We start from the raw sequence: 19,917 nt of genomic DNA, 5'->3' as shown, positions 1-19,917 counted from the left end.
CCCCTGCCTCCCTCCTCATCTCCACCTCCCTCCTCACCCCTGCCTTCCTTCTCACCTGACTCCCTCCTCATCTCCACCTCCCTCCTCACCTGACTCCCTCCTCACCCCTACCTCCCTCCTCAGCCTGACTCCCTCCCCATACCTGACTCCCTCCTCACCCCTGACTCCCTCCTCACCCCTGCCTTCCTTCTCACCTGACTCCCTCCTCACCTGACTCCCTCCCCACACCTGACTCCCTCCTCACCCCTACCTCCCTCCTCACCTGACTCCCTCCTCACCTGACTCCCTCCCCACACCTGACTCCCTCCTCACCCCTGCCTTCCTTCTCACCTGACTCCCTCCTCACCCTTACCTCCCTCCTCACCCCTGCCTCCCTCCTCACCCCTACCTCCCTCTTCACCCCTGTCTCCCGTCTCACCCCTACCTCCTCACCCCTGCCTTGCTGAGTCAGTTCCTCTTTATCCTTCAGCTTGTAGCTCGGGCTCTGCTTTCTCCCGGAAGCCACAGCTGGCCCTCTGGCTGTGCTATGTTCTTCTGTTTGTCACCTTTCATGGGACTGTGTTTGTACTTCCCAAGGAGTCGTCCTGTTCTGTGACCATAGCTTATCGATGTGGCATTTGCCTCCTGCCTCTTGCCCTTGATGGACTGTACAGAGCACAGGGACCTTCCTGCTACCTCTTCCAGCACTCAGCAGAGGCCTGAGCCTTTGTTGACTTTTAGGCAATACGTAGTTAGCATTTGCTGTGTGCCAAGAATTCCACATACGCTAACATCATTACCCCTCACGAAGCCCAAAAGGAAGGCATGTTACTCTCCCCATTTGACAAATCAGCATGGGAGGCTCAGGAAGTGAAGTAACTTTCTCAAGGTCATGCAGTGAGGGCATGGAGGCTCTGGCATTCCAGCCCTGTTTTTTTTTTTTTTCGTTTGTTTGTTTGTTTTTTTGAGACAGAGTCTCACTATGTCGCCCTTGGTAGAGTGTCTGTGGAGTCACAGCTCACAGCAACCTCAAACTCTTGGGCTTAAGCGATTCTCTTGCCTCAGCCTCCCAAGTAGCTGGGACTACAGGTGCCCGCCACAACGCCCGGCTATTATTTTGGAGACAATATCCCTCTCTGGTTCAGGCTGGTCTCAAACCTGCGAGCTCAGGCAATCCACCCACCTTGGCCTCCCAGAGTGTTAGCATTACAGGTGTGAGCCACCAAGCCCAGCCAGATTCTAGCCTTAACTGCGTGATGCTCTTAACTGTGACCCAGCCCTGCCTCTCTGGCTGGGTCCTCTCCACAGCCCTGTGGGAGTTAAGGATGAGAAAACAGAAGCTCAGAAAGGTGAAGTCACTTGTCCAAGGTCACACAGCTGGTTGTCAATTCCCTGGGCTGTGAGCTTCAGTATTCCCAAAGCTGAGTGTATTTTGAGAACCTATATAAACATGTGGCCAAGTAGGAATTGAACTCATGTTTCCAAGGAATCCAACAGCTAAGTTGACTGCAAGCCTGGGTGTGAGTACTGCTCTGTCCTTGGTCGGCTGACGTGCTCTGGAGAGAGCTGATTACTCTGAGGTCCTGGTGAGAGCACTTCATGTCTCTCTGTTCTCTCCCGGACTTCCGTGGACCTGGGTTGGGTTTCCTCTGCAGGTCATGTGTGTCCGGCTAGGATGCCCTTGGGCCAGCAGCTCCTTGGCTATATCTTTGGATATAAGAAATCCAAGTCTCTAAGTTCCAGAGATGGCAGCTGAGAGTTTTCTGGCTCTAAAAGGTTGTACCATCACTTGGAACAACAGATGACAACGTCCCTTCCCCACTGTCTCCCAGCACCTGCTATGTTTCTTTGAGAGTCAGGGACTGTTTTCTTTGGCTATGTGTGTCCTTCCTATGCTGCCTTTTATAATCTTTATAGTTATTGGATGGAGAGTATAGTATTCCATTGTTTTCAGATGAGGAAACTGAAGCTCAGAGAGGTCAAGTGTCTTATCCGAGGTCATGCAGCCAGAGAAGGGACAGAGCTGGGAGTCAAGCCAGATGAGATATCTGCAAAGCCCTGCTTTTAGACTTGGCTTTGCATGTGAAGTATCATAAATAGAGCTGAGCAGATAGATGATCATCAAGAAAGTCAAGTATCCAGCACCCTTTCCAGAGTACTAGAAAGATCTAGTGGGGCCTAATTTTGATTCCTGATAAGCTATGCTTGAATAGCACCTGCTGTAGAAAATAGGGCCTGATGTTTGAAATACACTGTGGATATTCACTAGTTCAGGATGTCTAGAGCAATCCTTTTTGTTAAGACTGGATTTTATCTGGTGAGTTCATGGAGAGCAGGAGCTGCCTGCAGGGTGGCTCAGGCCTGGTTGTCTCTATGGGATCCTGGCTGGCCTCATAGCTAAGAGCACAAGCTTCAGCACTGGGCTCAAGTTAGAATCCTGAGTCTGTCACTCACCAGCCTTAGTTAAGAAAAAAGGCCCTGGGGTGGTTTCCTGCTTCCATTACTTGCTTGCTGTGTGGTTTTGGGCAAAATATTCAACCTCTCTGAACCCTGTAGTCCTCAGTTGTAAAAGAGGTAGGGATGACAATGAACCTGGCCCACAGGTGAGGTCAAAACGAGATAGGGTAAGCAAAAAGTCGGTGCAGTGCATGTGGCGCTCATCATCGTGGCAAATGTTATCGCCATTGATGCTGATGTCAACCCTCTGGAAGATCCTTCAGGCATTCATAGGTGTCTTCTCTCTCTCTTCTCCCCCTTCCATCCTTTCCTCACAGGTAGAACTGCATGTCCACCTCGATGGAGCCATCAGACCTGAAACCATCTTATACTACGGCAGGTAAGTCCTTAGAGAAGAGCCCTCCCTCCCCAGAATTTGGGCAGGGTCTGTGGAGGAGGGATCTCTGTAGGATCAAGCCAGCACCCAGCCAGAAGAGGTGGTGTGTGGGGACATGAAGGCCACTGCCTATCTCCTGCCCTTCTGTCCTCCTGCTGCCAGGCTGGCCAGGCCAAGGTAGTTCCCAGGGCTGAATCAGTCACCATCCTTTGACTGGGCCAAGAGCCATGGTAGATGATGTACCCAAGTGGAAACATGCCTACTGAGTGGGTGCTGGGCTGGACTGGGTGCACTACACCTGCCCCTTTAATCTCTCCACATGTGGGAAAGGAAGATATGCCACCCCTACTTTACTGAGGAGGAAGTAGGCTCAGAAGTGAAGACAATTGCCCACACCATCAGTTATTATTATTTTTTTTTTCTTTTTAGAGACAAGAGTCTCACTCTATCACCCTCAGTAGAATGCTGTGGCATCACAGCTCACAGCAACCTCCAGCTCTTGGGCTTAGGTGATTCTCTTGCCTCAGCCTCCCAAGTAGCTGGGACTACAGGCGCCCACCACAACACCTGGCTATTTTTAGAGATAGGGTCTCAATCTGGCCCAGTCTGGTCTCGAACCTGTGAGCTCAGGCGATCCACCTGCCTCAGGCTCCCAGACTGCTAGGAGTACCATGCCTGGTCCCAAGGGAACTTTATTTTTATTTATTTATTTTTCATTTAGCAGGCTCTGGCCAGGTTCAAACCTGCCACTCCCAGTGCAAGGGGCTGGTGTGCTAACCATTGAGCTACAGGCACCCTGGCCCCAAATCTTTGAGCTTGTTGGTTTATTTGTTTGTGAAACAGAGTCTCACTCTCTTGCCCTGGGTAGAGTGCTGTGGTGTCATAGCTTACAGCAGCCTCAAACTCTTGGGCTTGAGCAATCCCCTTGCCTCAGCCTCCAGAGTAGCTGGGTCTACAAGCACCCTACACAATGCCCACCTAGTTTTTCTATTTTTAGTACAGATGGGATTTTGCTCTTGCTTGGGCTGGTCTCCAACTCCTGAGCTCAAGCAATCCCCTCACCTCAGCCTCCCAGAAGTGGTAGGATTATAGGCATGAGCCAAATAATCCAAATGAGAAAACACTTCCTGCCCGCAACTCTTATGGGACCAAAGACCCCTCAGTTCCCCCCAGTGGGGAAGGTTCTTCCCTTCCTCCCAAAACTCAAGGACTGGTCCCATCTTGGTTTCAGCATTTAAGAGCAGGGACTTTGGAAGCCCAATGGTCTACATTCAAATCTGAACACTGAGAGGTTCTGGCATAAAACCAGGGTGAGAGTCCTCAAGAAAGGAGAGGCGGCCAGTGTATGTACAAGAAAAGACTTGAATAGAAGGGAAAAGGAAATTGCAGTCTGCCCAGCTGTGGGCTCAGATCCCACCCAGTTGCCCAAGGCCTTTATTAGCCTTATCAGTATAGCTGGAATAGCCGGGAGTACTGCCTGGGGCTCTTCTGTAGTCCTGGTCATGTTTATAAATGTATTTTTAGGGTCACTTATGGGTAGAGCTATTTCCAGGAACTCTGGCCTTGAGGGACTCCAGGAATCTGGGGAGAGAATTGCTGGCTTCTGAATCATTTTTCTAAAATGGCTGCACTCCTGTCAGGGTTTTGAGAATTCCTTACCCATAGACACCTCATTTTCGCTCTGTGACCACTCTCGAGAGTGAGGGTAAGAGCAGGACCTTCCTCCAGAGCCGACCTGGGAGAGAGGGGCCCTTTCCCCATCCCACCCTGCCCAACAGACAGTTTGCTCAACATTTTGGGAAGGACTCAGCCTCTCAGAATCCCCTCAGTTGCCCGATCCCTGCTCCTGGGGAGAGAACTGGTGAGCCTTGGGTGTTTGCTCCCAACTCCTGGGAGTATATCTTCCGACACCCTGTGAGAGTTCTAGAAAATTCTCTCCATCTTGTCATGCTCCCAGAGACCTTTATCTGCCCTAGAAAGTGCCATTGATTTAATTTCCCTTTAACTGTGTGATATAAGCCTATCAGCATCTCCTGCACGCCAAGCCTTTCTTTAAGTGCTTCTGCTGGGTTTATTCATCAGCTCCTCACAGCAACTTGTGAGATAGGGACTCTCACAGCCCCCACTTTCCAGATGACAGAGCTGTACCATGACGGGTAAAGAAACTTGCCCAGTAAGCACAGGGCAGTGGTCTGCCCTGAGTCCATGCCCCTGACCTTACCCCTGCCAGGTAGAGATGGAGGTGAAGTAATGCACAAAACATGCTTAGCTCTGGCCCTAGCCTACATTAAGTGCTTCATAAATGTCATTGAATGATAATATTATTATTAATTATAAATTTATGGTGCTGGCTATGTGGAATGAAGCCTCTTAGCTTATCTTTGGCTGGCCTTTGCCCATGCTGAGCCACCAACTATTGCCATGGACCCCTAATGAGGTCGCTCAGGTGGGGCACCAAGATGAGATCTAATTGAAGTGCTAGTTAAAGGGTCATTGGGCACTCACCGGGGAGCCGAGGAGGCCAGAGTGTCCAGGGTGGGGTGAAGGGAAAAGGGAAAGGAGCTGCCAGCATGGGCTGCTGGGCTGGTGTTCCCTGCATCACCTCCAGGCCCCGGGGAGGGAGCATATTGGTGCCAGATGGAGTCTAACCTGGAGCCAGCAGTCTAGGGACCTGGGAGTGGGTCACACTCAGACAGGGTGCCCATAAACATGAAGAGAGCCAGCTGGGCCAGGAGGACAGAAGGAGGGGAGCCCCTGGCCTTTGTTACCCCCAGGCCCAATCCAGTGTCCCCTGTTCTGTCTCTGTGACTTGGGCCTGCCTGAGTTGACTGTTGTCACCTATGTTTTCTTCCTTTGCCTGAGTTGACTGTTGTCACCTGTGTTTTCTTCCTTTAGCTGGTGTGATTCCCCCCTTTCCAGGGGCTTCTCCTCCCTCATTCGCAGTCTCTTTCAAGGCCCTATCAGCTCTTTCTCCAAAGCATACTGTGAGTCTGGCTACCCTCTCCCGATCGCCACTCCAGTCTAGGCCATCACCGACTCCCATGTGTGCTGTGGCCTCCTCCTGACTGGTCTGTGGTGTCGACTCCCACCCTGCAGTACTGTAGTCAGCAGTATCTTTCAACAGGGTGGCACCAGCTCACTTCCCTGCCAGAAATCCTCCAACACCCCTGTCTCACCCAGGGTCAAAGCCAAAGTCCACACATGGCCCTAACGTCCTGCAAAGCCCACATCACCTCTCTGGCCTCTCTGACCTTGCTTAATCTGCCACACTGTATATTTGTCAAACATGCCAGACTAGGGAACACAGAGAGGCTGGGTAATTTGCCCAAGGTTACACAGCCTTTAAGTAACAGAGCTAGGATTCAAACTTGGGCTATCGGACCTTGGAGTCAATTGTCTTTCCCATAACTAGAAATAGTCTCATTTGCTCCTCTTTGTACCCCTGGAAAAAAATATCTGTGTTTTACTGACAAAGGCATGGAAGTCCTCAGAGAGGACAGCTCCTGCCCGGAGTAGTGTGGCAAATAAAGGAGGGAGATGGACTCTGACCTCCAAAGTGTGACCTTACCCTCCTTCCCTGTGCTCCCCGAGGGTGGGCCTCTGGTGGCTGTGTTGCCCACCAAGCCAGGGGGAGACTGGACAGCGCCACGGGGACTCTAAGAGGAGAGCCTGGCTGTGAGGAGAGTAGGCTTCTGCCATGGCCAGGGGTGTCAGGAAAAGCAGGGCCCTAGGGACAACTTCCTAGTTGTCTGAGCGGCTTCTGGAGGCTGCGTCCTGTGTGAGGGGTGCTGGAGAGCATGTCTCTGTCCCCCATTGGGCTTCACTCCCTGGCTTCTGCTCTAGCTTCTCTGCTGTTTGTTCTCCCAGGCAACAGCCAGAGGAGGTTTTAAAAAATGTACATCACTTCATGCCACGCCCCTGCTTAAAATCCTCCCAGCAACTCAGGATAAAGTCCCAGCCCATCTCTGGCTGCAGCCTAGCCCTGCTTCCCCTCTGGCTCACCACTGGCCACTCACCCCTGCTCCCTGTGTCCCCACCGCTACCCACACTCCTCCCTTCCTGGAATCCCTCCTTCTCCATCCTCCAACTCTTCTATTTAAATGTCACCTCCTTAGAGAGGCTGTCCCTGGCTGTTCCATCTCAACTATGTGTTAAAAAGTTCTTTCTTGGTGACTGTTGAGGAGGGAGGCTGGAGGAGAGGAAACCAAGAGGGGAAATGTTTAGTAAACAAAGTAACGAGTTCTTGGGGACTGGCAGTTGGTAGGCAAGGGAGCTGGGGAGTGGGGAGAGGCCCTCGCCTCTGGTTTGGGCAGCGAGGTGGATGGGGGACCCAGGTGCAAATGCAGAACTCTGGGCAGAGAGAGCCTTGAGGGAAGGGGAGGTGGTCAGGTGCGTGGGTGCATCTTGGTTGCTGCTGTCTGTCCAGTGCCTGACACATCATAGCCCCTCCAATGGCAATGTGTAGACAGAATATCAGAAACTGTAGACCTTGGGATCCTGGGTGAAAACTGTGCAAAGAGATGAATTCATCTGGGCAGGTGTGTAGAAGGCAGAGTCTGAGAGGGAAGGGCCAGAGGGCAGAGCCCGGCAAGAAGTGGTGGGGTCCTGGGAGCTGCAGGAGGACCGTTGGGAAAGTCACCCAGAGCTAGTCCAGGGGCCCAAGGCAAATGTGGCCCCTGGGTTGGGCAATATGAGAGCTAGAGGCTTAATGTCACCTCCTTGCCTTCCACCCACTAATTCCCAGAATGATACCCACATAGAACATGTCACAACCAGGGGCCATGGTTACTGGGCACAGCTTTGTGAAGGTGACTTTTGGGGAGGCTGGCTGGCACCAGGGGCTTCCACAGGGACTGAGCATCTGTCCTCTGGGTGCCAGCACTATGCCAGGGCATCCTGTTTCCCCAGTGCCATACAGAGCTGCTGGTAAGGGCCGTGGTGGGTTGACCAGCAGGTGGGGAACACCCGGGTGGCTCCTTGATGGTCCCTACTGGGTACTCACAGGGACTAAGCCTACCAGATGGGGAAGAGGAAATATCTAGGGGCTTAAGAAATACATATTTGTAGTGAAAAATATTTTAATATTTTAATAGCATAAGAACTTTAATGGTATATAAGTCAAACTTCTATTTGTTTAGCAATTGCTTCCTTGCTCTGTGGATAATTGGATGATTGGACTTCCTAATTTAATCTTCTGATTTTCTTAGCTGTGCGCTCCTCTTTTCCATCTTCTTATCCTTTTGTTCTCCTTTCTGGAGGATTTCTTCACTTTGAGTGTCTGCTCTTTTTATGACACCCTGATTGCTGCTGCCATGTTCTCTTTTAAATTTCCAAGAACTCGTTCTTACTGTCTGAACATCTCCTTGTTACAAAGGGACTCTCTTGCTTCAAGGATGTAATGTCTACTCATTGAGGTTAGGTTTTTGTTTCGTTCTGAGTTTCCTTCTGTTCTCTGCTTTGTTTCCCCGGGGTGTCTTTTGTGTATTTCTCTTGCTTGATCCCCCATGTTACAAGCATCTTACATTTCTTTTTATTTATTTTTTATTTAATTTCTTTGCGACAAGGTCATGCTCTTGTCACCCAAGCTAGAATGCAGAGGTATGGTCCATTTCTCACAGCAACCTCAAAGTTCTGGCCTCAAGGTGATCCTCCTGCCTCAGCCTCTAGAGCACCTGGGACTATAGGTGTGCCTCACAACACTTGGCTAATTTTTCTAATTTCTTAGGATTGAACTAAAATTTAAATTTTTAGTAATGATGGAGCCTCACGGTGTTGGCCAGGCTGGTCTCCAACTCCTGCCCTCATGTGATCCTCCTGCCTCAGCCTCTCAAACTGCTGGGATTATGGGTGTGAACCACCACACCTTGCCAAGAAGCATTTCTTTCTTTCTTTTTTTTTTTGTTTGAGACATTTTCTCAAGTTGTTGCCCTGGGTAGAGTGCCATGGCAACCTCCAACTCTTGAGCTTAAGCAACTCTCTTACATATGTATATATATATATTTTTTTTTTCTTTCTTTTTTAATTGTAGTTGTCTTTGTTGTTTGGCAGGCCCGGGCTGGATTCAAACCTGCCAGCTCTGGTATATGTGGCTGGCACCCTAACCACTTGAGGTACAGGTGCTGAGCCAACCAAGAAGCATTTCTTTTTTTTTTTTTTTTTTTGAGACAGGAGCCTCATGCTATCCCCCTGGGTAGAGTGCTGTGGCATCACAGCTCACAGCAACCTCCAACTCCTGGGCTCAAGCGAGTCTCCTGCCTCCGCCTCCCAAGTAGCTGGGACCACAGGCGCCCGCCACAACACCCAGCTATTTTTTTTTGGTTGCAGCCATCATTGTTGTTTGGTGGGCCCGGGCTGGATTCAAACCCGCCACCTTGGGTGTATGTGGCTGGCGCCTTAGCCACTTGAGCCACAGTCGCCGAGCCCAAGAAGCATTTCTTAATGTCTGGTGTTCCTTGGTTGTCTCATCTGTCTTAAAAGTGGGGAAAGCCCATGGTGACCTTGTGAACAGACAGAGTCAGGGTGTGAGGAGGAGCAGGCAGGAGCCTATGCAGAAGGGAGGACCCTCTCCCCCTCCCACACTGAGCTTGCACCTGGCTTCCCGCCGCTGGGAGGGAGGCAGAGATGCTAAGGGGGGGAAGGAGCCTGCATGGTAGAAGGGCCATTTCAGCGAGGCCTAGCCGTGTTGCTGTGGTCTGGCCCCGTGCGGGAGGAGAGGGCGGTGGAGGAGAAAGCTTCAAGCTGAATGGTAGGCTCCTGGGGCCCCACCCATGTGCTCCCCTGCACACAGGGCCTGGCAAGCCTCTCTGATGTGCTGGCCAGATAGAAGGTGGAAAAGGTACGGACTGGCGCCTGCCCTACCCTGCCCCTGGAATTGTGATGCTGTAGTTACTGCCCCTGATAACCCCTGACCGGATGTAGGACCAGCTGGCTCTGTCTGCTGCTTGGGGCTGAGGAGGAAGTTGTGGACTTGCCCTGGCAATTTCCCGGTTTCTAGGCATCAGCCCACCAAGGGTGTGGATAGTGTGTGTGTGTGTGTGTATGGATACACACATGTGCATTCCCACAAACAACTTCCACCTGTTTGTCCCCCTTGAGGTTTGCTGACTTGTGGCTCAGGGGCAGAGGTATAGGAAGGATTCTGGGCCTGGCTCCCTATGCCCTGGGCCTCGGTTTTCCCATCTGTCTAATGAGAGGAGTTGGATGGGAGGAAGCCCATGTTTCCTGCTGTGGTCCTCTGAGGAGGCTGGGGCTCCTGAGTCTGTCCCACCCAGTTAGGCCTGCTTGGATCCTGTCTTAGGTTGGTCTGCCACCCTCATTGTTTTGTTTCTAGAAAGAGAGGGATTGCCCTTCCAGCTGACACGGCAGAGGAGCTGCAGAACATCATTGGCATGGACAAGCCACTCTCCCTCCCGGAGTTCCTGGCCAAGTTTGATTACTACATGCCTGCTATCGCGTGAGTTCCCCCAGTCCTTGGGTCCTGGGACTGTGTTGGTCCTTGTCCTTCAGGCTGCAGTGCCAGGGAGGTGCTCTGAAGCCACAGCTCTTCTCACCATTGTGTACACTTGTGTGACTACCTTTAGTCCTTGCTCCTCCCTTCCCAAGTGTGGGTGCGATGGCCTGAAATTGCTTCCACTTCTACAGAGAATTGACAGATACAGATACTAGTGTCCGATGCTTCCATGCAATGACTGTGACATTGGGCAAAGTTACCTTCTCTGGGTTTCCATTTGCTCTTCTAGACTACAGGGTATGGCTCAGTGCCTGTAGCTTAGTGGTTATAGTGCCAGCCACAAACACTGAGGCTGGTGGGTTCAAACCCGGCCTGGGCCAGCTAAACAATAATGACAACCGCAACAAAAAATAGCTAGGTGTTGTCGTGGGTGCCTGTAGTCCCAGCTACATTGGGAGGCTGAGGCAAGAGAATCGCTTGAGCCCAAGAGTTTGAGGTTGCCGTGAGCTGTGACGCCAAAGCACTCAATGAAGGGCAACATAGTGAGACTGTCTCAAAAAAAAAAAAAAAATAGACTATAGGGTTTGTGACCTATGTCATAGGGCTGGGGTTTGGAACAGACCTAGCAGTGTCCTTAGCAAGTTCCCTCTTGCTTTGAAGATAATTGCTATCTTTAGTGACTTTTATACCATATTTTATTGCTTTGATTTTTTTTCTTTTTTTTTGTTGAGACAGAGTCCCACCTTATGCCCTTGAGCAGAGTGCAGTGGCATTGTAGCTCACTGCAACCTCAGACTCGGGCTGTGGACATCTCACTGCCTCAGTCTCTGGAAGCCGCTGGGATCACAGGTGCTTGCCATGGTGCCCGGCTGGTTTCTCCATTTTTTCCATGAGTCAGGGTTCTCATTCTTGCCCAGGCAAGTTTTGAACTCCTGAGCTCAAGCAATTCTCCCTTCTCAGCCTCCTACAGTGCTGGGATTACAGGCATGAGCCACCACACCCAGCGTTTCTTCTTTTTTTTTTTTTTTTTTTGAGATAGAGTCTCACTTTCTTGCCCACCCTGGGTTGAGTGCTGTGGTATCATAGCTCACAGCAACCTCAAACTCTTGGGCTTCTTCCTTGAGTAGCTGGGACTACAGACACATGCTACTACTATGCCTGGCTAGCTTTTATATTTTTAGTAGAGACAGGGTCTTTCTCTTGCTCAGGCTGGTCTCAAACTCCTGAGCTCAGGCAATCCACTCACTTTAGCCTCTAGAGTGCTAGGATCACAGTCATGAACCATAGTGCCCGGGCTGCTTCCATTTTTTAATAACAGAATATCTCCAGAATTATCCTGCAAGATAGACACATCCTCATTTGCAGACAAGGAAACAGAGGCCCAAGGAAGTAGCAGAGCTTGAAACTGGAAAGTGCTGGAGCCCAGATACTTGCCCTGGCACCAGCTCAAGCTTCCTGACACCAGGCAGGCAAGGATGGGGCCTTGGCAGTCGGTGCTATGGGAGTTCAGGAAGGGGAGAGGCAAGGGGCCAGGGCTTCCTGGAGGAGGAAGAGTAGACCGGGCCCAGAAGGACAATGAGGGTGTGACACTGTGTAGAGGAGATGTGAGGAATGGTCTGGAGGATGGGCTGTGTGAGGTTGGAGGCCAGTGAAGACGACATGGGCAGGCAGGTTGCAGGGCAGGTTTGAGGAGTCCTAGGGAAGGAAGGCGTGGCCAGGGCTGCTGGCTTCTTGCTGAAAGCCTGGGAGCTCAGCCTGGGAGATGCTGACACACAGATAGCCACAACTGCCTCCTGGAATGTCTCCCCCAAGATATCTCTGTGCTAGGACACTGCATAGGCAGACCTCCTGTACATGCTGGGGCACGCTGTGTGGGTACCCACTGCCCATACCACCCCAGAGCCAGTTTCTACCTCTCCAGCCACAGACAGAAAAGTCCCAGTTCCCTGAAGGCCTGTGCTGGGCAGTCAGATGCCAGCCCTTGGGGCCACAGCCTGACCTCCCCTGACTTTGCCACTGTTCACAGATATGAGAGGAAGAGTCCTTTGGCCAGTGTGAACCAAGGCCCAGAGAAGACATGGCTCAGAGGCAGGACAGGGCTTGTCCTCAGGTCTAGCTCCTAGTTCAGGGCTTTATGCTGGGAGGGGAGGGGATGCTTATTCTGGGATGGGGAGTGTGGAGTTGGGGAGGGTAAAGAGAGGGTCAGGTGGGCGTAGGTTCTCTCTGAGGTTCCTTTTTTCCTGTCTGAGTCTGTGGGGAACATTATGTGGTACTAAAAAGGCCCAGAAGCAGAGCTGGGAGAGAAATCTCAATGGTTCTCTTAAACCTAAGCCGGTTCCCTACCCCAGACTCCCTAGTGTCTCCCTATGTCACTCAGAGTAAAAGTTAAGGACCCTGATGCCAGGTCCTCAGGGCCCTGTGTGCTCATACATTCAGTGCCTGACCCTCCTCTATTGCCACTTGCCCCCACTCACTCCTCTCTGGCCACATCAGCCCCCGGGGTACCTTGGACACCATGCACACCCTGGCCATAAGCCATCTATCCCTGCAGGAGGCCTGTGGCTGGCTCCCCATCCTCCTGTACCATGTTGTTGAAGCAGCTGGCTCCCTGCTTTATTTGTACTGGTAAAACTTTTCTTTTCTTTTCTCTTCTTTTTTTCTTTCTTTTCTCTTCCCTTCCCTTCCCTTCCTTTCTCTCTTTTCTTGAGACAGAGTCTCACTCTGTCACCCAGGGTAGAGTGCTCTGGCATCATAGCTCACAGCAACCTCAGACTCCTGGGCTCAAGTGATCTTCCCGCCTCAGCCTCCCGAGTAGCTGGGACTACAGGCTACAGGAGTTGGAGGTTGCTGTGAGCTGTGTAACGCCACTGCACTCTACTGAGGGCAATAAAGTGAGACTCTGTCTCTAAACAAAACAAACAAAAAATAAATATTTGGCCACTATGTCTAGGCACTGTCCTCAGCTGAGAAGACAGATTGAGGGGGAAGGGTGTGTCCTTACCTCTTGGAGACTACAAGCTGCTAGAGGAAATAGGAAATGGGCGAATAAGCCTTATGACGTATAATGTCAAATGGTGATGAGGACAACAGGAAAAACAGAGTTCGAGGGAAGTGTGGAGGGCCGTTTTATAATAAGGCGGTTGGGAAGACCTCTCTGAGGAGATGAGGCTTGAGGGGGGAGGCAGTGGAGGACGAGCTTAGGGGACATCAGGCTGAAGAGGGGCCACAAACATAAAGGCCTCGATGTGGGAACATGCCTGACAGTCCTTGGATAGCTGGGAGGCCCTGGTGGCCTTGGAGAATGAGTGAGAAGGAAGATGCCTGGGAGGCTGGCAGGGCTGGGCTGCTAGGTTGGGGTCTCATCCCACGTGGTGGGAAGCCAGTGGGGCTTAGACGGGAGGAACAATACGCTTTGACTTGTGTTTGTAGAAGACTCTTCCAACTGTTGGGCTGGCACAGTTTCAGGGAGAACCCTGGGGACAGGGAGGACAGTTAGAGATGACATGGTATGAGCAGGGTGGAGGGGAAAGTGGTGGCATATAGTTTGGAAGCAGAGTTGACAGGACCTTATCCAGCAGATGCCCAGAGCTGGGGGTTGAGGACTGAGGGATTGGGGACTAAAGTGGATTTGATCTGACAAGGGTTGGGGGCAGCCTTGTTTACTCCTGGAGCTCCCAAGGGACCTGAAGAAGGTTGTCACCAACCCTTTTCTTCCCTTTCCAGGGGCTCCCGGGAGGCCATCAAAAGGATCGCCTATGAGTTTGTAGAGTCGAAGGCTAAGGAAGGCGTAGTGTATGTGGAGGTGCGATACAGCCCACACCTGCTAGCCAACTCCAAGGTGGAGCCCATCCCCTGGAATCAGGCCGAGTGAGTGAGGGTCCTGGCAGGGGCTGTACTAAAGTGTGACCGGGTGGCCCCACCCTGAGACCAGAGAAACCGGCTGTTGGAAGTCCCTGCTCCAAGAAGGACCTCAGTCCTGCACTGATGATAAGGTCCATGGCCTCAGAAAACAAGTTTAACTCCATGAGAGACACAGTTCCCACCAATCACCTTGCTCCGGGTTGTTTTTACCTTGGGCAAAAATGTGTAGCTGTCTTGTACTCCATAGCTCTGGATATGTTAACCTGCTTTGCCAGGGACTTCTAATGGTCCCGCTCTAACCTCAGAACTCAGGTGAGACTGAGCCCTGATTCTGATGCCTTGAGCTTAGCCTGTGGTCCATGTGAGGGTGGGGAGGGCAGTCTGACACCACCACACACCTCCTCTGGGATCCAGAATACCCTGACTGCTCTGAGGGTGTGCTGGGCCTGTGGCCTTCCCTTTGCCTCAGGCCCATCCCTACTCCTTTCCCCATACAGAGGGGACCTCACCCCAGATGAGGTGGTGGCCCTAGTGGGCCAGGGCCTGAAGGAGGGGGAGCGAGACTTCGGGATCAAGGTCCGGACTATCCTGTGCTGCATGCGCCACCAGCCCAGTGAGTAAGCCCTGCCCAGGGCTGCCCACCGACCCTGATTCCCACCTTCTAGCCTGGTAGTGGGCTGTACCTTGTCTCCCCTGTGACCCTACCATGATGTCCCCTTGAGCCCATCAGCAGGAACTTGGTACTTTTTTTTTTTTTTATGAGACAGAGTCTCACTATGTCACCCTCGGTAGAGTGCTGTGGTGTGACAACTCACAGCAACCTCAAACTCTTGGGCTTAAGCGATTCTTTTGCCTCAGCCTCCCAAGTAGCTGCGACTATAAGCACCCACCACGACACCTGGCTATTTTTTGGTTGTAGTTGTCATTATTTAGCTGGCCCAAGCCGGGTTTGAACCCACCAGCCTCAGTGCATGTGGCTGGTGCTGTAACTGTGCTACAGGTGCCGAGCCAAACTTGGTACCTCTTGAAGCCATGGGAGGTGCCTCCTAGGTGGGCCCAGGACTTCTCGGCAACATACTTTCCTCCCCAGGGAGACCAGGCCTTGACAGCCACATGACCTGCAGAGAGCTCAAAGCCAAAGGAGCTTGAATCATCAAAAAAAAAACCCAAAACCTGGGCGGTGCCTGTGGCTCAGTGGGTAGGGCACCAGCCCCATATACCAACAGTGGTGGGTTTGAACCCGGCCCCAGGCAAACTGCAACAAAAAAATAGCCGGGGGTTGTGGTGGGCACCTGTATTCCCAGCTACCGGAAAGGCTGAGGCAAAAGAATCGCTTAAGCCTACGAGTTGGAGTTTGACGCTACGGCACTCTACCGAGGGCTTGATAAAGTGTGACTCTATCTCTAAAAAAAAAAAAATCTAAACCGAGTTCTGATCAACCCACAGTCCTCCCTTGAGACCCTGTGAGCCAGGCCTTGTCCTTCTTGGGCCACAGACCCTATTACCAGGTCTGATTTTCAGAATTTCTAAGGGGTCTCTCCCTTGTCACTGATCCTGATCAAACCTCTGGGGCTTGAGCCTTGGGGAAGAGCCCCAGGAGTGACCTCAGGCAGGTTACACCATCTCCCTAGACCTTGGTTATGCACTGCTCTAAGGAGACAGTGGTGCCTACTTCATTCCTCCACCCCAGGGATTAGTAAGAACCAAAGCCCCGGGCAATGCCAACCCGCAGAGCCTATTCTGCAGAGTGACTGGCATGCATTTTCTAATCCTCACAGCAGCCTGGGAAGTAGAACTATCATTGTTTAGTCCCATTTGACAGATGAGAAAATTAAGGCAGAGAACTGAAGCCTTTCGCTCCTCAATCAAGCAGGCACAAAGTCTGTCTCATTCCAAAGCCCATGAACATTCTTTCTTTTTCGACTACTTTATGATAACTTTGTGGGTTAAGATGACTTAAGACCCCAGCCGACGAGTGTGGACTGTACTGGGGATTCGATGTTGGAGGTGTGGCCCTCCATCTCCCCCTCTGCTAAGTGTGGTGAGCCCACCTTAAAGGTTGCTGTGGGCACCGTGTGAGAGAGAGGCCATTTGCTGAGCTCAGGCTCTGTCCCTGGTGCTTGACACCCACGCCCTGTGTGGTAGCTGTTGTGTTCCCTCTGAGAAGGAAGGGAACTGAGTGCACCGGGTGTCAAAGGCCATGTGGTCAGGACGTGGCAGCTGGGGTTTAAAGACTAGATAGTGCCCTGGCTGGGGGCAAGGGCGGGACAGCAAGCAAGACTGGAGGGCTCTCTCCAGGATCAGCTGACAGGCCCTGGGGTGGGGGGTGTCTCTCGCCCACAGATTGGTCCCCTGAGGTGGTAGAGCTGTGCAAGAAATACCAGCAGCACAACGTGGTGGCCATTGACCTGGCAGGAGACGAGACCATCCAAGGAAGCAGCTTAATGGCAGGCCACGTGCAGGCCTATGAGGTGGGCCAGGGGCAAGAGGTCAGGAGAAGTCATACCAACTGGGAGCGTGGGGCTCCCAAGTTCCCAAGTGCATCTTGGTTGGGCCTGGGGACTTGGAACTGGGGATGAAGTCCCCACATCCTGCTTTTGCCTGTGATTCACTGTGACCTCTGGTGAGGTTATCTCATCCCTGGACCTGTTTCCTCTATGGAGGTGACTTGAGTTGGAGGAGACATCTAAACAGTCCCTTCTAGCCTAACAATGAAAGTCCTTCCTGTGGAAGGGGCATAGCTTGAGGGTAAGAGCACTGGGTGTTCTGGAGTCCCGTGGCCCGGGTTCAGATCTTGGTTCTATGCTTCCTGTTTGACCTTGGCCATGTTAACTTTCCTGAGCTTCAGTTTTCCCTCCTATGCAATGTGTGGCATGTAGGTAGTAATATTAGGTAATGCATACAAACCATCTCATCAGTGCCTGACACTTGGTGACTAGCTAATAAATGTTAGCTACACTCAGATAATGAGGGAAGTGGGGACCAGGCTTCCCACGTTGCTGACACAGGCCGTCCTGACTGCCGGGTGGTCCAAGGCCACGGTGTGCTGAACACAGGACTGGGCTACTGGGCCTCCCAAGGCTGCGTCTGACCTGGTCTCACCCCTCCAGGAAGCTGTGAAGAGTGGCATTCACCGTACAGTCCACGCCGGGGAGGTCGGCTCTGCCGAGGTGGTTAGAGAGGTGAGGAGCTGGGCTGGGTGGAGTCCTCCTCTCCATCTCTTCCCTGCCCCATACTGAGCTCTGCTCTGCTTCTCTGCAGGCTGTGGACATACTGAAGACAGAACGGCTGGGGCATGGCTACCATACCCTGGAGAATGAGGCCCTTTACAATAGGCTGAAGCTGGAAAACATGCACTTCGAGGTGAGGGGCCAGAGCAGGGAGGAACTGTCCTCAGCTCTCCTCCACATCCTAGGCAGAGCTAGAAAGTGAGGCGGGTCTCAGGAGCAGAAGGGTGAGTGTGTCAGGAGTGGGCAGTGGGCATCAAAGCTGCCACAAAGCAGAGAGGGAGATGAGAACACCAAACTCACAGGATTCAGCAATGGGGGACCAGGGAAGACTGGTGCTAGAGTGGGGGTCCCCTGGAGAGGTCAGGATGGCCCTGCCAGCCTCATACCTGCTTTTCCAGGTCTGCCCCTGGTCCAGCTACCTCACTGGTGCCTGGAAGCCAGAAATGGAGCATGCAGTTGTTCGGTGAGCTCTGGTCCCCTGGGCCCAGTCAGTTTTGTTCCAGGAAGACCAAAGATGGGAAAGAAATATAGGGAGCAGGTACATCAGTGCAGGCCGGGCTCTTAGACAGGAAATCTATTTGACTCCTTGGGAGCCCACATTGCTGTGCTTATCTTACAACTGAAGAATCCAAAGCTTAGATGAGCTGTAATTTCTTTCTTTCTTTTTTTTTTTTTTGCAGTTTTTGGCCACGGCTAGGTTTGAACCCACCACCTCTGGTATACAGGGCCAGCGCCCTATTCCTTTGTGCCACAGGTGCTGCCCTTTCTTTTTCAGAGACAGAATCTCACTTTGTCAGCCTCAGTAGAGTGCCATGTCATCATAGTTCACAGCAACCTCCAGCTCTTGGGCTTAGGCGATTCTCTTGCCTCAGCCTTCTGAGTAGCTGGGACCACAGGTACCCGCCACAACACCCAGCTATTTTTTGTTGCAGTTTGGCTGGGGCTGGGTTTGAACCTGTCACCTTGGTATATGGGACCGGCGCCCTACCTACTGAGCCACCCAACGATAAGCTGTAATTTGACCAAGGTCACATAGCTACTAACCACCAGAGCTGGGAGCCCTATGGCTCATTTGGTTACAGCAGAACGCCCTGCTACTCTGAGGGAAGCTTCCATACTTCCAACTCTCCCAACTTGCCTCCTGGACATCACATCAGGAGTGTGAGTCTCTCCTGCCGACATACTCTCTGCTCTTGGCACCTGGCCCTTGGGACCTCTTGGATTGCCCCTGCTTGAAGCTTTCCGCTGGCTCTGTCTCAGCCCACCCTGCTCCTAGCCCAGAGTCCAACCAGGACCAAGGGCCGTCTTCTGTCCTGTGCCACTGAGCCCTGGGAGTGGCATGAGTCCTCGGGAAGGCTAAGCTGCCTCCTTGATGAAGGATAAGGACATGACGAACTCAGAGTGACCAGTCAGGCCTGTGATGGTCTGTTTGCCCAGCTTATTAAGGGCAGGATGCCTTAGTAACATGGAATGTGTGGTTCCTGTGGAGCACGTGAGCTGGAGGAAGATTCAGGAGTGAGTCACTGTGCGTGGCAGCTGAACAAACGATGGCCTCAGGAGGTGGAGGAGCAAAAGGGCCTAGGATGGAACCCTAAAGGACAGTGACATTTAAGGGACAGGAAAAAGGGACAAGTAGGACAAAAGCCAAAAGTGTGGTTTTAAGAATAGCCTATAGTGTCCCATTCTGCCACATAGGCCCTCAGAGCCCAGCTCTGGAGCTGCTAGTTGCATGGCCTCAGACAAGGTGCCCCAAGACTCTGTACTTAGTTTCCTTCTCTATAGATCAGGTCAGTCTAAGGTTGCCCTCAGATCAAAAAGGGTGACGGTCAGAGTGCACTGACTTTACAGAAGAGTAAAAGGAGACGTCCTCCCTCTGCTCCCCTGGCCCAGGTTCAAAAATGACCAGGCTAACTACTCGCTCAACACGGACGACCCACTCATCTTCAAGTCCACCCTGGACACTGATTACCAGATGACCAAACAGAACATGGGCTTTACTGAAGAGGAGTTTAAGAGAGTGGTGAGTGGGGGTGAGCTGTACTGGCCTTGACTCCCAGGCCTAGGAGTGTGAAGCCTGTAGATCCTGTCCAGGGCCTTGAATCTCTAGAGATGAGCAGCGAGTTTTTCTAAATGACTCAGACACTGTGCTAACGTGTTGATTTAGGAGAGTGGTTCTCAACCTTCTTAATGCCGTGGTCCTTTAATACAGTTCCTGTGGGTCGCAACCCACGGGTTGAGAACTGCTGATTTAGGACCAGGTTTTCTATCCTTTGTTTGGGTTAAGTGATCTGAAAGAATCCAGTGAAAGCTGTCAACCTTTCCCCAGAAGGGTGTGCCCAGCTATGAAATTCTGTACACACCCATCAGGCTGTTTGTAGGCCCCAGGCTGTGTCAGTTGTGCAGGTGGCATCTTCCTGGCCCCCTACATGTCACCTTGTCTCTCCAAGGTTTCTCCAACTTCTCCCATCCCTGTGTCATGTAACGCCACATTAAGAATACAGAACCTGGGCTTGGTGCCTGTAGCTCAAGCAGCTAAGGCGCCAGCCACATACACCAGAGCTGGC

At 52.0% G+C, this 19,917-nt stretch overlaps 1 protein-coding gene across 1 annotated transcript in view; it reads left to right on the top strand.

Moving 5' to 3' along the window:
* Positions 1-19,917, top strand: part of ADA (adenosine deaminase) — a 33,253-nt gene that overhangs the window by 11,496 nt on the left and 1,840 nt on the right. Inside the window, exons 2-10 of the mRNA XM_012803804.2 lie at positions 2,754-2,815; positions 10,143-10,265; positions 13,986-14,129; positions 14,621-14,736; positions 16,467-16,594; positions 17,234-17,305; positions 17,385-17,486; positions 17,752-17,816; positions 19,244-19,373. Of these exons, the coding sequence (XP_012659258.1) occupies positions 2,754-2,815; positions 10,143-10,265; positions 13,986-14,129; positions 14,621-14,736; positions 16,467-16,594; positions 17,234-17,305; positions 17,385-17,486; positions 17,752-17,816; positions 19,244-19,373 (942 nt within the window). The remainder of the gene's footprint in view (positions 1-2,753; positions 2,816-10,142; positions 10,266-13,985; positions 14,130-14,620; positions 14,737-16,466; positions 16,595-17,233; positions 17,306-17,384; positions 17,487-17,751; positions 17,817-19,243; positions 19,374-19,917) is intronic.

The sequence above is a fragment of the Otolemur garnettii genome, unplaced genomic scaffold (assembly GCF_000181295.1).
Source record: "Otolemur garnettii isolate 467f Iridium unplaced genomic scaffold, OtoGar3 scaffold00023, whole genome shotgun sequence".
Classification (NCBI taxonomy): Eukaryota; Metazoa; Chordata; class Mammalia; order Primates; family Galagidae; genus Otolemur; species Otolemur garnettii.
Note: the sequence above shows the minus strand (reverse complement) of the source record. Positions and strands in the feature narration are given on the sequence as shown.